Source organism: Mastigoproctus giganteus, chromosome 6 (assembly GCF_048544385.1).
Source record: "Mastigoproctus giganteus isolate SK-2022 chromosome 6, ASM4854438v1, whole genome shotgun sequence".
Taxonomy (NCBI): Eukaryota; Metazoa; Arthropoda; class Arachnida; order Uropygi; family Thelyphonidae; genus Mastigoproctus; species Mastigoproctus giganteus.
Genome location: NC_143580.1, coordinates 49,233,232 through 49,247,859, shown reverse-complemented (window position 1 = coordinate 49,247,859; position 14,628 = coordinate 49,233,232). Strand labels below are relative to the sequence as shown.

The 14,628-nt window shown below is 35.0% G+C and overlaps 1 protein-coding gene across 7 annotated transcripts in view; it reads right to left on the bottom strand.

Annotated features, from left to right (window-relative positions):
* Positions 1 to 14,628, bottom strand: part of LOC150084231 (peripheral plasma membrane protein CASK-like) — a 1,403,586-nt gene that overhangs the window by 352,267 nt on the left and 1,036,691 nt on the right. For all 7 annotated transcript variants that reach the window (XM_090375948.1, XM_090375952.1, XM_090375953.1 and 4 more), the window contains one exon: positions 3,829 to 3,915. In XM_090375948.1, the coding sequence (XP_090232074.1) occupies positions 3,829 to 3,915 (87 nt within the window). The remainder of the gene's footprint in view (positions 1 to 3,828; positions 3,916 to 14,628) is intronic.

The window sequence follows — 14,628 nt, the reverse complement described above, 5'->3', positions numbered from 1 at the left end:
TATTGCAAAACGTGCTGCATTCTTATTCCATTATTGCAAACTGAATTGCATTTTTATTGGTTTATTGGAAACTGCATTGCAATTTAATTAAATAACCCCGAATATATTGGAGACATAAAAAAATCTAATAGCAAATTTAATTTACGCAAGTTTATTTTAATATATATATATATATATATATATATATTTATTATTTAGCTATTAAAAGACGTTCCCCAACCAGCTGTGCAATCTATATCGCAGCAGATGCAACTTAAAAATCTATCTTCACTTTATTTTTTCATTTTAATTCTTAAAGTTACATTTAGCCATTTTTGTAAAAGCATTTTCACTGCAACAGTTGCCGCAATTCTCTGCGGCAGAAGCGGACGTCTGGGAAGAGCCAACTCTATATGCTCATATATTTGCACTAAAACTCCCTGATTCTGCTTGGCCTTGCTAATCACGTCTTCCATTATTCAGGAAAGGAAACAGATGTACGGCTTCGATCTCCTCCTAATGCCTTTAAGAAACTTTGAATTGATCCAGAGTTCTTCTTCTATTAACGATAATGTGTTTAAGCAAACGTCTGGGAGATAAGCTGGATTAAGTTTTTCACAAAGGAAGACAATTACGACTACCATCGGGTTAAGTTTGGCGCTGTTTTAACTGTTTAGCTTACTTCACTTGAATAGGCTAAGTTAATTTTAATTTCCAATCATCGTTAATTAAATCATAATATTCGAACTTTGCTCAATTTAATATAAAAATTCAATGCAACATTTATTGAAAGACAGATTTCATATTTTTCTCAAATAAATTCAACGAATACATTTTTAATATCGTTTATTTTGGTTAAGAAGGAATATATTCTTTACAATTTTATGTTTCTCCGATATTCTGCTTCTAGAGCAACAACAAAGAAAAAGGGATGTTATTTGTAAAATTTAATAAAATAAAAGCAGAAAAATATGTTAGAGTCGTACTTCAAAAGATAAATATATGGCTACTAGCCAAATCTTTGACTTTTCATTTTCTGGTGTTTCTGTACATGCAATTACTGCATTAATAATCGGATGGTTTTATTTTTATTTATTTTAAATTTCAATGGTCTGTTTGACACGCATAGGAGCTACTCAAATATTCCTATAAAAAGCGATTATCACCTGATTTTTGCTTAAGGTCACACACACACACTTTGCACCTTGTAAGATTGATTTTATAATAGAAGAACTCTGCCATTTCTTTACCTTATCGAAAAAAAAATACGAGTGAAAATAATTTCAATAAAAGATTTACGCTTAAGGATAGAACTGAACATTTATTTGTAGTTTCAAATTAATTCGGTAGATGGCACCACGTTCCACCAGAGCAGAAACCTAAACTTGGCATGTTATCAGCGCACTGAAATATCAGTTTAAATACAAAGAATGGGGTTCCCTTATACATGAATATAATGAGTTCATAAATTTGAAATAAATACTACTATTTTCAATTGTGTACGCAGAGTACATAGATCATAACAAAAAACTAGTTATACATTACCTTATACTCATGGATGGCAGAAATGTACTTCGTACATTTTACGAGTCATCTCAATAACTAACGATTATTCTTCACAGTGGACTGGGGTAGCAAGAGCGGTATCAGTGCTCAGGCGCTCTCGTTTCTTAACTTCGTAAATGATATTGATGAGGGAATGTTGTAAAAGTTTGTCGATGACTTAGAGGTTGGAAGCGTGATTAACAATAGGAACCAGGCTACGCAGCTTCGAAAGGATTTGGAGCGACTTCAAGAATGGGCAGAAAAATAGCAGCTCTAGTTTAACGCTACTTAGGGAATGGAAAACCGGGAGTGATTTATAGATGGGGCAGCACAGGATGTTCAGGATGAGAACGACTTGAGGGTTACGATACAGAAAGACGTGAAATTCAACATGCAGTGTAAGCGAGCGTCAAAAGACGTGGTATTTTATCTATGATGTAGATAGAATGGTGCGACTATATTTAAAATATTGAATCCAAGTGTTTAGGCAGCATCTAAAGATACAGAACTTCTAGAGAAGGTGCAAAGAAGGGTTACCAATTTGCCTATGAAGCACGGCTTAAAGATGTGTTCCTCAGCGCTTAGCAAGTAGAAAACTTAAGGAAGGATTTGGATTGAAGTGTATAAGGACCTTAGGGGATTAGTAAAATGAATCAGTTGGAAGGTTCCCGCTGAGCCAGACAACTCTCGTTTCGTAAGTGAGAGAAGAACCAGAGAGCACAATTGTTAAATCTTATGGAAGAACCATATTCTATACCTTATGAAGTTTACCTTTCGAGGAGGAGAGCCTGGCGAAATTCAAGGAAGAATTGAATAGGCGTAGTTTAACGATATGAAATGTGAGAGGGATTATTTTATTTTAATAAATTTATTTATTTTATTATTATTATTAATTTTTTTCATTATGCAGAAAAGTTCGCTTCCTTGCATCATATGCCACTTTAATACTAATATTAGTTCCACCGACGGAACTGAGATACAAACGAAATTAACACATCTAAAATTACCACTCGATCAATTATTAGTTTCTCAAACATACCGGTAAGTTGTGATGATCTGTACTATAACAGAAATGATAAAAAAAAAAAAAAATAATAATTTTGCTGCTATACAATTACTTCTCATTTATCATAATCTAAAAATATTAACGCATATATTCAAATAAAAAATCATAAAATACACTTTTATATGGTAATAAATAGCAATACATAAATATATCTGAATACTAATTAAAACACCAGCTTACAGCCAAAGAGAGGGCAAGCTCAAACAATAAAAATGTAGGTATATACTTAATAAATTGGCCTTTACATTGCCCGGCCATAAATTTTGAACCATGAGTTAACAGCATGTTGATCCGAATCACTGATCTCACACTACCTGGCACGGGTTCAAATAAGGTACTGAAAAGTGGCACGAGGAAATTGGACCATTCTTGCAACGAAACTGTTCTCAATTACTGGAGTGACATGTTGATGGATATGCCTTTTCCAGTCCCAGAGATGCTCAATGGGAATCAGATCCAAGGATGTAGCTGGCCATGAAGATGCTTTAAGACTTTTCAAAACCAGCCAAACCTCTCCTTCACACATTTTGTGCGGTGGGTAGTTGTACTGCTGTCATCAAAGTACTCCTGTCCATAGAGATAAATATGCACCACTGTCGGGTATACCTATTCTATCCAGATTGCAACTGTATACGCTACAGTCGGGTTTCGAAAACTTTATGCATTCCATCCTTTTAATTACCGGCACCAACGCAATTATATTTTCCGAACGATGCCCAAGAACAGTGGCTTCTCCAGAAGTCTCTTATTAATCTAATGCATTCTTTGTAAGGTTCTTTGCGCGTACTGATAGTCCGCATTAAATGAGAAGTTAATTATTTCGTCGTTTGGCGACAATTATACTTTGATAATCCGTGACACACATCTCGCGCCGTCTTTAGATTTTCGGCCACAGCTGCGTCTGTTCATGGATATCTTCAGGGCAGCTACCATTCATTTGAAACTTACTTCAGCAGAAGTCGGGTCACACCGCCTTATAGAACTTACCTGTACGCGTTACTCGTCATGTGACCTCTTCGAATTACATGTTTTTGCATAGATTGTATTACATATAGCTCAAGCCTCCACAGGTCTAATAAAGTGGTAAGGCAGTGTATTTCGAAATAGAAATTAACATACTATCCAATAACATCATTTTAAATTCAGAGCACATCATTTTAATAAGATCGATTTAATTGAATAAGACTGAGTAAGCTTTTCAATGTCAAGCACCATTAAACAACGTAGCAGCTACTCACCCGCATATGAGGTTTACAAAGGATTGACCGGAGTTCCTCTGCATCTGTTTCTAGCTCAGAAGAACACTCCTGAAGGCATTCCAGAACCTGATAAACAACAAAATTTAAGTTATGAAAATCTGCAATCAATTATATCTAAAAAAATTCCTGAAATCTGAATAATAATAAATTACACTGGCTAATATAATTTTTACCTCTACTCAGATCGTTGTAGATCTGAGTACAGTACAATTGAATACAACGATCTATCAGATCGTTTTATGTGCAGTTTTCAAAATTAATTCTTAAAATTTCACTTTACGTCATAATTTATACATATACAGGTTTACTTAAAATATGTATATCTTATTTCTAAACATTATCTCTCACCTCTCTCTTTCAGTAACAAACAGTTGTAGTGCGAATACTACTGCATATTGTTTGTTTGTTCTATATTTTGCTTAGCACTGTATATTGTTAAAATGTTTAAACAGAAGCAAAGGAAGTCTGAATCACCCTGATAAACTCTTCTAGGTGTGTGGATGGCTTACAACAAAAACTCGGGAAGAAAATCTACAGTATTACTAAACGTCCATATTCTTTTTTGCTTTGGTTTCAAGATTGGTAATCAGGACAAAACTTGGCCTCCACATATGTGCTGCATTACCTGCACCACAAATATAGGGATGTAGCTAACTGGGAAAATTAAAAATATGTTTTTTTGATTTTCCTACAGTGTGGAAAGAACCGCGCAATAACATTGACTATTGTTATTTCTGAATGATAAAAAATATTAGAGATGTTCAGAAACATATCGTCTGCAATAAGGCCTATTCTACATAATGGAGACCTACCGATACCATGTGCTCAAAAATCATGGAATAGAGGAAGCAGTGATGGCTATAGCGCGGGTTCTTGTGTTGCAGGACCGTCCCTTTCAACACATTTAGATTACAAACCAGAAAATTATAACACACTGCACTTAATTAAGCAAAAAGAGTTTAATGGCTCAATTTGAAGTTTTAACTTATTTGAAGAGCAAACAGAACTCCTTGATTCCAACAATGGAAGATACTTGAAGTAGGAACTAAAATACCATACACAGAAAACGTAACGAAGTGTTTTAAAAATAAATACGATGTCTTTCTTAAAGATATTAGTGGTCTTCTGAAACTAGACATTTAACACTGTCCTAATGAATGGCGTACATTTAATAACGCTACAAAATTAAGTTTAAAAGCAGTTTTGCTACACAATGGAAATGCATTCCCATCGATTCCTCTATTTCGTGTTGCTGGTTTGAAAGAAATGTACTTTATCGTAGTCGGAATCATGGGCATACCTATGAAAGTATGTCCAAGATCCCGAATGCAATAAAGTACCATGACTTTGCATGGAATGTCTGCAATGATCTCAAGGTAACTGAATTACTTACTGGTCTACGGGAGGCTCTCACAAAATACTGTTGTTTTCTGTGTCTGTGGGACAGTCGTGCAACAGAAAGACAGTACATTGGGCAGCAGTGGAAAAAGAGGGAGGAATTTTTACCAAAGAGAAGCAATATACTCGTAAAATATGTTCCACTAGCTGAACCAAAAAAAAAAAAAAAAAACTTCCACCTTTTTATATAAATCTTCGATTAATGAAGAATTTTGTCAATGCTCTAGATAAAGAAGGGAGTGAATACTGCTAAGGGAAGTGTTTCCCAATTTAATATATGCAAAATTGAAATAAGGAATTTTCACTGAGCCTGAAATAAAGAAACTCCTCAAAGATGATGTATTTGAAACAATCTGCAAGATACTGAACAGCCTGGTGATCGATTAAAGTAGTTGTGCGTGAATTTCTTGGAAGGACAGTAGCATAAAATAGAAGAACCGAAGGGAATGCAATTTCTACTATGCAACAAACGTAACATACGGTAACTAACCCAGTAACCGTACTGCAGTTTGTTTTTCTTCCTATAGACCAGTAAGTAATCCAGTTACTTTAAGATCATTACACACATTCCATGCATAGACATTTTGGTATTTTTGGAATGTCGGTGGTATTCTACGCGACCCCTAGGCAAAGAGACCAGATGGACACCATAACTATACATTATATTACATAAATCACATATCATTCACACTATTTGGCCTTACAGGGTATTGTATTCAACGCAAGAGAACTGATCAGTGGGACACCGCTGGTGTCGCTAGACCCTATACACTACGTAACACTAGGTGCAGCAAACTGCTTTTTAAACTTAATATTGAGGCATTAATAAATATCTAATTTTTTTCTTTCAAAATTTGGGAGATGTAAATGAACAAGGAGGATGCTTTCATAAGGACATATCTACAATGCAAAAGCTGCACCAAGGTCGGTGGGTTATTGACATGATAGGTGATTACAGCTGGTTTCTTAAGAGGGAAATCAAAATAGACTAAATCTATTTAAAATGAATGAGATTCATTTTTAACATCTTACAATATTCTTCAGTTATTTAGGTGTTTTGGCTATTTATGTTAGGCGATCCACTGACGTCGATTTGTTTTATGGTGAAGCATTTATTATTATTATTATTTATTTTTAATGGTGGAAGTTGATCAGGAGACTTCCAGTTGCTTGAATGTTCAACATGTGCGATGGTGAACAGACCGAGAATAACAACTTAAAAAAAAAATTAGAATCAAAATCTCTATGAAGGTGGCGCCATCTAGGTATAGCAGAAGGTATGAGAACTATAATAGATTTTCCACAATACTTCATCGTAGCAGCAATGGATATGACGACAGATTTCTCTAGCCATTTTATTTTAGCTAGATGATATTTATGTTCAGAAAATGAAGCGTAAGATCATTTTCAGTAATACACGTGTTCACTCCATCAATAAACGTAAGTAATTCTGACAACAAGGAACAAAAAAAAGGAAGAAACCCTGAGTGCACAATACACGAGTGCGTTGAAATTTCCGGAGTGTTCGTTATTATTTATTGTGCATTTATTTACAAGATAACATAAAAGAGTATCTGCCAGATAAATAAACACGTGATCGCTAAATACGGTGCTGTTTCTTGTATTCTATCTTGAATTATTCTGATCGTGTCATCGTCCGGAGTATAAACAGAAATTGGATGTCAATGCAAAGTTATCAAATTTTAACTGTTGAAGGTTATACAGTACAAGCACTTTTACAGGGAAGAGTAAAAAAATTATTTCGGTTGTCACTTAGTCACTGTACATAAAGTACAGCCAGCGTACCCTGTTGTTCCGTGGAAGCATTAATTTGGTATTAATGCTTCCACGGAACAACAGGGTACGCTGGCTGTACTTTATGAGCAGAGTGATGCGAGGTGGCACAGACAACATGCCATTCAAAATGACGGGTGCTTCCAAGATAGCGCAACGAATTGTCCTTCAGTTCTTGAAATGGAGGGTCTCTCTATCGAAATAGATATTCCACAACGTATGGAAAAGGTAGACATTGAGAACTACATACTATACTCAGGTATACGAATGGATAGATTGCTCCTCTGCAGAAAGAAAAACTCTGGGGGGGGGGGACTTTGGCCAAGTCACCCTCATACTTGTACAGAACGAAATAATCTCTTGTGATTTGGGGACTGACAGTTGATCATGAGGCTAGAGTGGATATCTGTCATCGTTCTACCTAACAGCCGTTTACAGACTGCAGTACAAGGTCTGCACGAAGTGGGTTCCCAAGTGCTTAACAAGAGGAAGAAAATTACTTATTTCATTGCATAATTAAGGTGGACAAGCGAAGGCACTTTGAACAAAAGAGCAAATAGCCCAGCATGCAGTGGAAACATCAGTTATTACCAAGGCCGAAGAAATTCAAGGATTTCGAAAGCACTGGGAAGGCTATGCTCATGCTCCTCTTCGACTAACAGGGACTGCTGCTCTGCCTTTTCATGTGCAGAAATGAAAACAGTCAACTCACAAAATTATGTGCCATAAAAAAAAGGAGACCCAGATTGAGTGACTGTGTCATTTTGTTACACAAGAATGTGACACACATGGCGTAAATAGCGACCATTTCAGAAATGATTGGGCATCCTCGGTTCAGTCAGAACATATCGCCTTATGATTTCGTGTTTATGGAAAATTGAAAAATTACCTGGCAGGGCGGTGATTCCACAAGGTCAATGAACTGAAAGAAGTTGTCAAACAATGGTGCCAATAGCAACCAAAAGATTTTTATTAGTAGGATAAAAATAATGACCCTTTATTGTAAACAGAAGTAGGAATACAATATTCTATCCCTACTAGTAGCCAGGGGTTAGATAGGATATAAAAGGAATAAATGACTAATACGTTGTAGAGATTTTATTTATTTGTTTATTATTATATTATATTTTTATTTTTTTGAAAACTAAAATGCTAGGTATTGGCAAAAAAAAAAAAAAAAAAAAAAAATTCTCGCTTTCATTTTACTCACCCTCGTATTTCTTCAGAGATCAAAGTAGGTAATTTGTTTTCCAATTTATTATTTACTTGAACGTTTACGCATAAAAGGGCTACTGCCCCAATTCCAATGTATACAAAAGTTCAGGGAGTGTATGTTAAGCGCCAAAGAAAATAAGGCTATCAGGCGAAGTATATTTTTGCCTTTAAACTGGTGTATTCTTCAGCCAGTTTGCACTTTGCTGGGCGAAAGCCTTGACTTTCGAGGAGGGGAGAGTAAAACCAAGAAATTCTTGCCTGAAACCGACTAACTCAGCCATATTGTGAAAAAAATTCTGTAAAAATTCTTCGCGTCATTCGTGGAATTCGAATTCAGCCCTTTTCCATCTGATGTGGGAGGGCAGTGATTATAACTACTGTGCTAACCGCGAGGGCATGTATATAAAAACATAGCAAAAGTATAATAACAAAAAGGCTATTTTCATTAACATTTTAATGTGAAGCCATTTTAAAATCCCTTAAATGCTGATTAAGGGTCCGTGTTTATTTAAAAAAGAGAGAAACGTTTAACAGGTACATTAAAACTCAAGATCCCTTGTTTGATACAAACAAAAGAATTTATTAATTTACAGAAAAATCTTGATTTAATCAAGAGTAGTCGATTAATAATAAACTAAATCTTCATAAATATATAAAATATTTTATATGAGAATTCTCTTTAAATATAATCGTAATAAATTTTTCTAGCTTCTGCTGACGTGGACGTGGTCCAAGACGCGCCCAAACTGGAAATGCATATTTTAAAATGGAAAAAAAAAAAAAAAAAAAAAAACCAAATCTTATCTTAAAGGTAAGTTTGAGTCGCCTTTTTTCATATACAGTAAAACCTCGTCAATACGGATCGTCTATAAATTTGGACTGCCTTCTTTTTTTTTATAGATGTACTTTATTTATGCAAAACAGGGATCTTTACTAAATAAGAACTTAATGATACAATTCCAAACTACTTACAGCATGGTTTCACAATCACTTTGTAAAAGAAATAAAATCAGTTAAAAAGGGCAAAAAATTAAATATAAATGTAAACACTGAGCTATAAAAGGGAAACAGTTTCAAATATAGCAATAAACTGAGTTCGAAACCCCACCCCATTTATTAATTATACAATAATATTTGCCTCACAGTTTTTCTATAGGTGTAACATCCACGTTTATAAGTTACGTTTATAATCGTAAGTTTCCTTCCGATACATCCGTTCACCGCTCGAAACACGGCAACCTCCTGTCTGATGATACCAATAAGTTCCGAAAACGGTCACATAAGTGCCTCGAGTTTTTAATGGATAAAGGATTCGGCTAATATGTGATGTTATCCGATTAAAAACAGTGTTGGTTATTTTAGGTTGATTATGGACATTTGTGGTCGTTCTAAAAGAGCATAAGCCCGAGCTCTATCGCCACACTGAAGAGACCACAATGTCCACTGGCGGTTGACTACAAAAGTTAATGTAATCAAGAGAACTCTGACTAGAAAAGATCATGGCCAATATTAAAAAATCATAAAATAAAATGTTATTTACAAACGGTCTGCAAGCTGGCTGTTGTTGTCAGAGGCTTCACCGCGCAAAGCAAACTAAAAGCCATAATGCACGAATCAAAAGTGGAACTGCAAGTCGGAATAAAGTAAAGCGCGGAGTGAAAAAAAAAATGATTAGAAACACAATAAACTATGATAATGTTCTTATTTATATAGACTGAATCAAGGATAAAGAGTGTTAAAGGTATTCCACAATAATGGCAAAAGGATATTAATTTGGGTGATGTAAATATATGGATAGAATAAGATGAAACAGCAACAGTGTTTAAAGGGAAAAATCTGTAGGTGAAGTTAAGGAAAATAAGAATGAAGTAAAAAATAGAAAGTGGTAAAATTTTCACTAAGGCAGAAGTAGCCTCAACACTCTTATTAAATTAGTTATTTCTGATGGGGAATTCGAAAAATATTTTTGCGCTCTTAAGAGAAAAACGAAGAAAGACGTTATAAAAGGACAATACATTTCCCATTTCTTCAAAAAAGACAATCGGTCGGGAAGGGGTTGGCTATATCTGATGACATTTATAGTTATTACCGAATTGGTGAGATTCTACTCCATTCTTAAACAGTTAATGACTTACAACTGGCAGTTATTAGTAAGTAAAATAAGCATTTCAAAAAACGATTTATTTTGATGTATGAATCACAAACCAATTTTTCCGACAATACATATTTCGATTCTTCGAATTAAGTTTACAAGTTATAAAAACAAAAGCTGCAATAATCCCAAGAGAAAACTTATAGCAAAGAAGACCAATAAGAACATTCACTACGCACGTAATAAATGTACAATTATACAGATTTTTCCTAAATACTGTACAAGAATTAATCTTGAATCGTTAATGAAAGTATTTGTTTACGACAGTAAAAAATAATAAATTCACGTTATCTGGACCAGAATTACTGCGTTCAAAATAAGCACGGCGAACGGAAAGAGGTCAATGAACTCTTACGACTCAGGGACGAAACGGACCTTGTTGCTAGACATCTTTGTCGTTGTCCTGATGGAGGTCATGTAGCACCTTAGACTGGCAAGTCTAAGATGCTACATGACCTCCATTAACTGGAAAGACAGTGTGTGGGGGGGGTGGATACAATTGAATTAGAGAATAACTTGAAAGGCATCGTCACGGAGAGTATAAGACGAAGAAGAGGATGCGAGGTTGATAAATAAGGAACTGGCTAATTTGATAGAGACTAAAAAGACAGCAAGATAGAGAGAGCAATGAAAGCATAAAATAATTAAAAATTATTCACAGAAATGGTTAAGCTGACAATGATTGAATATCACCAGCTAAAAGATAAAATAAAGAGGAAGGAAGATGAGGAATTTTACACGTATGCATATACAAATAAGAAAATAGCAAATCAGATCGGATCCTTACTTAATCGATAAGGGAGAGTCATTCCTAACCCAAAAGATGAAATGAATGAGTACTTCCCATTTGATATTTACAAGTCCCTTTAAGGCAAGAAACTGTGGTAGTGCAATTATCACGGTATTCAATGTTTACAACCAGGGGGTCTAAATTCAAGCTTAGACAAAGAGTATAGACTAGACACAGGGAATTTTCCTTTAGGAGCTCAGTGATAATATCTATAATAAGTTGCATAAGTAAGTGGAGACCAAACGGCGTGAAGAAATTCAAAATTCAGTTAAATTGATACCTCAGGAAGGAGCTAAACAGAATAAAATAATTCTGACATTCGCTATTCTGGACGATTCGAGATTTTTTTTCCCCCCACTATTTCTTTCTAAGTATCAGTCTTAAATAAATGAAACGATTGTGTTCGCTAGCTTTCGATGTTACTTGCACAATGAACGAAAATTCGAAATTTGTTTCTATAAATAATATTAATTGCTATTTTAGAAATAGGAGAGCCAATTTTTGGACAGCCATTTTGCAGTAGAACATTCTATTTCGTTATTAAGAACTTGCTTTAGACGAACACTAATAATTGTATCAATTATTACTTAATATATGGTCCATATTAACGGACTACAAAAATGAACGCTCATAACCGTAAATATATTACGTCTACGGAAATCTGTGTTCACTGGCTGATTTTCATGTTGTGTAGGCTGAAAAAGCAAGAATAACTCACGGGAGGGGTGAAAGGAACCCCAACACCCTCGAACGAAGAGAACTTTAGAAATTCCTCCAAAGTCCAAAGATAAAGCAGGAATTTCACGGTACCACGTGTAGTAACTTGGGTATTGAAGCAACTTTCCTTTTTAAAAGATTCTGGATTGTAGTTTGGTTCATAAACACCATTTACAGTGTTTCAATTACATATTGTGGAACTACTATGAGATTGATGCTCCTGACATTCTCTCTCTCTCTTTTTTTTTTTTTTTTAAGTAATTTTTTCCCCTCTGTTTCTATTTTGTTCGTGCTAAATACTCGTCAGATGTTAATATAGCAATTCGTGGGAAAACCTAATATTCTTCATTTTTTTCGGCACTGCCTGACCACTTTATTGAGTCATGGGCTAAACTATTTTTTTTTTTGGGGGGGGGGGGTTATCCATAGAAAGTATTACATTATTTTTTCTATGAATATAGTGCACAGAAAAGTAGAAATTTTAAAGTTTGGTATCTCCTCCGTCCTATGCTTGTGGCTCTCGTTCAGAAACGTTTTGCCTCCTGGAGAACCGAATTTTTAATTCAACTTAAATGAAGCATCGCTGTCTGCGACAAGAGCTGGTGGTCAAAGCAGGGACAAGAAATGGCTTTTGTGGTCATAAAGCGAAATATTGCATCCCGAAATAGAAGAAAAGCTTTGTAGATACAAAGTAAGAAAAGGCACTTCGGTATGCAGTGTCAACCAAAACATGCTAGTTAAAAGTCACAGCATTGGCCAAAGAAGAGGGAATCCAGGGATTCAAGGCAAGCTGGGGATGGGTGCTGAAGTTTTTTCAAGAAAAGATTTTTATTTTCTTGAAATAAAATTTTATTTTCGAAACAAAATTAGAAGAAAGAGTCTCTCAGCAACTTCAGAATGCCTACGAAGAGAAGCTATTGTCCTCAGAGGAATGTTATCAATTTGATGCATCCGCATTGGTACTCATTCTTTCCTAAACTGGTAATATTGATCACACACCGAATTATTTTTAAATATCCCTCTCCAAACAACAGTGAACTCGATGGTGAGTAGAATGTTATTGTAGCAAGCTAGTTAATGTCCACAGTGAGTTACATTCCAGGCGCTTTCGATTTTTTTAAAATTAAATTAATTGACTTTTTGTACTTTTTTTGTGATTAATAGAAGTGAAAAGTAAATATAGTTATCTCTTATCAATAAATAACTAAGATTATCTTTACAGAACATTTTATAAAGCACTACAGTTTTACGCTCTCTAAACTTAGCCGTTCAATTTAATTGCAACTGTATAAAGTTTATCACTCTTCTCCCATATACTTTGAAGTCTCTTTTCTCTATATTTCTTTAGTATGTATCTCTTCACAAGCGACACAACGTTCAAAAGTCTTACATAATAATAAACGGGAAGCGTACACGGACTGTCTAAAGCTAACAATGCTGCATTAAAACTCCATTTAATCTATGAATTTCTATTGTCCATACAAATTGTACCACAAAAAAAAAAAAAAAAAAAAAAGAAAGAAACAACTGCGGGATTAATATTTGTCCCATTTTAATGAAATTTGGAAATATGCAACAAATGGTTTTAAAAGGCACAAATATAAAATTTCATGAAATACAAATGTACCTGTCCACTGGGAGTCTGTTATATGAGGGTGGACAGACAGACAGACAGACAGACGGCCGAATATGGTGAAGCCAATATGTTGCTCGACAAAATAAACAGAACAAAATATTTAGTCTAAAAACAGATTTTAGACGTTATTTCATGTGGAGACAACGAGGAATGCGTTCGTTACCATTCTTCCAACATGTCCCGCTTCATTGCAAGCTGCAGGAGCAGTGTATATATATATGAACGCGCCTAAAACCTGGAAGAGAAAAGAAAATGGCGCACTGGAATGTGTATTACGACAGAAAATTTCAATAAACTGATTTGAAACTTTGGTGTTACCGTCAAAGCACAAGAATCAGGGTGGGTGGAAAATGCTCTCTCACTGGATTGACTAGAAGAAGTGTAGCAGAATCATTCAGGAAAGCTACTTAATCACCGTAGAATGCTTTTAGAAAGTGTCTGCGAGCACACTGCAGAAGTGAAAAAAACGTCTTCAAAAGCATATAAGCGGATCCAGTGATCAGGTCTGGATGGCTGATTTCAACGCTATGACCGTTGAATGTTTGTCCAAATCCGCCATTTGAAGCCGGGTGAAAGAAAATACACGCGATGGATGGTTACCGAAGAGCACAGTTCACATAAATGGGGAAAGTAATCTCATTGTCACTGAGGACAAGTCCTAACTACATGAGATCAGCCGGCGTTGAACACGAAAGGAGTGGAAAAGAGTAACTATACCGGCATATTTTTCTTTTAAAATATGTTGGGGTTTTTTCTTTGTTTTTTTATTATTATTTGGGAACAGGGCACTATTACTATCAATATACTGTATATACTTGCCCATTACTTTAAGACCTATTATGAATAAATCCACATATTCCATTTTTTTTTCTTCTTTTTTGTGTCGTCAAAAATGGAGTAAGCGGATATTCAGGGGCGCACGGTATTCGAAAATACGGTATTTAATTAATATAGAATTAACTCCATCGTTTTCATAATCGGGTATAGCTTGTGTGTAGACCTACAATAAAAAAGTTACCGATTATGTTTAAACTGTTTCTCAACAACTCCATTTTTATGTTCCTAGAAGCGCGCATT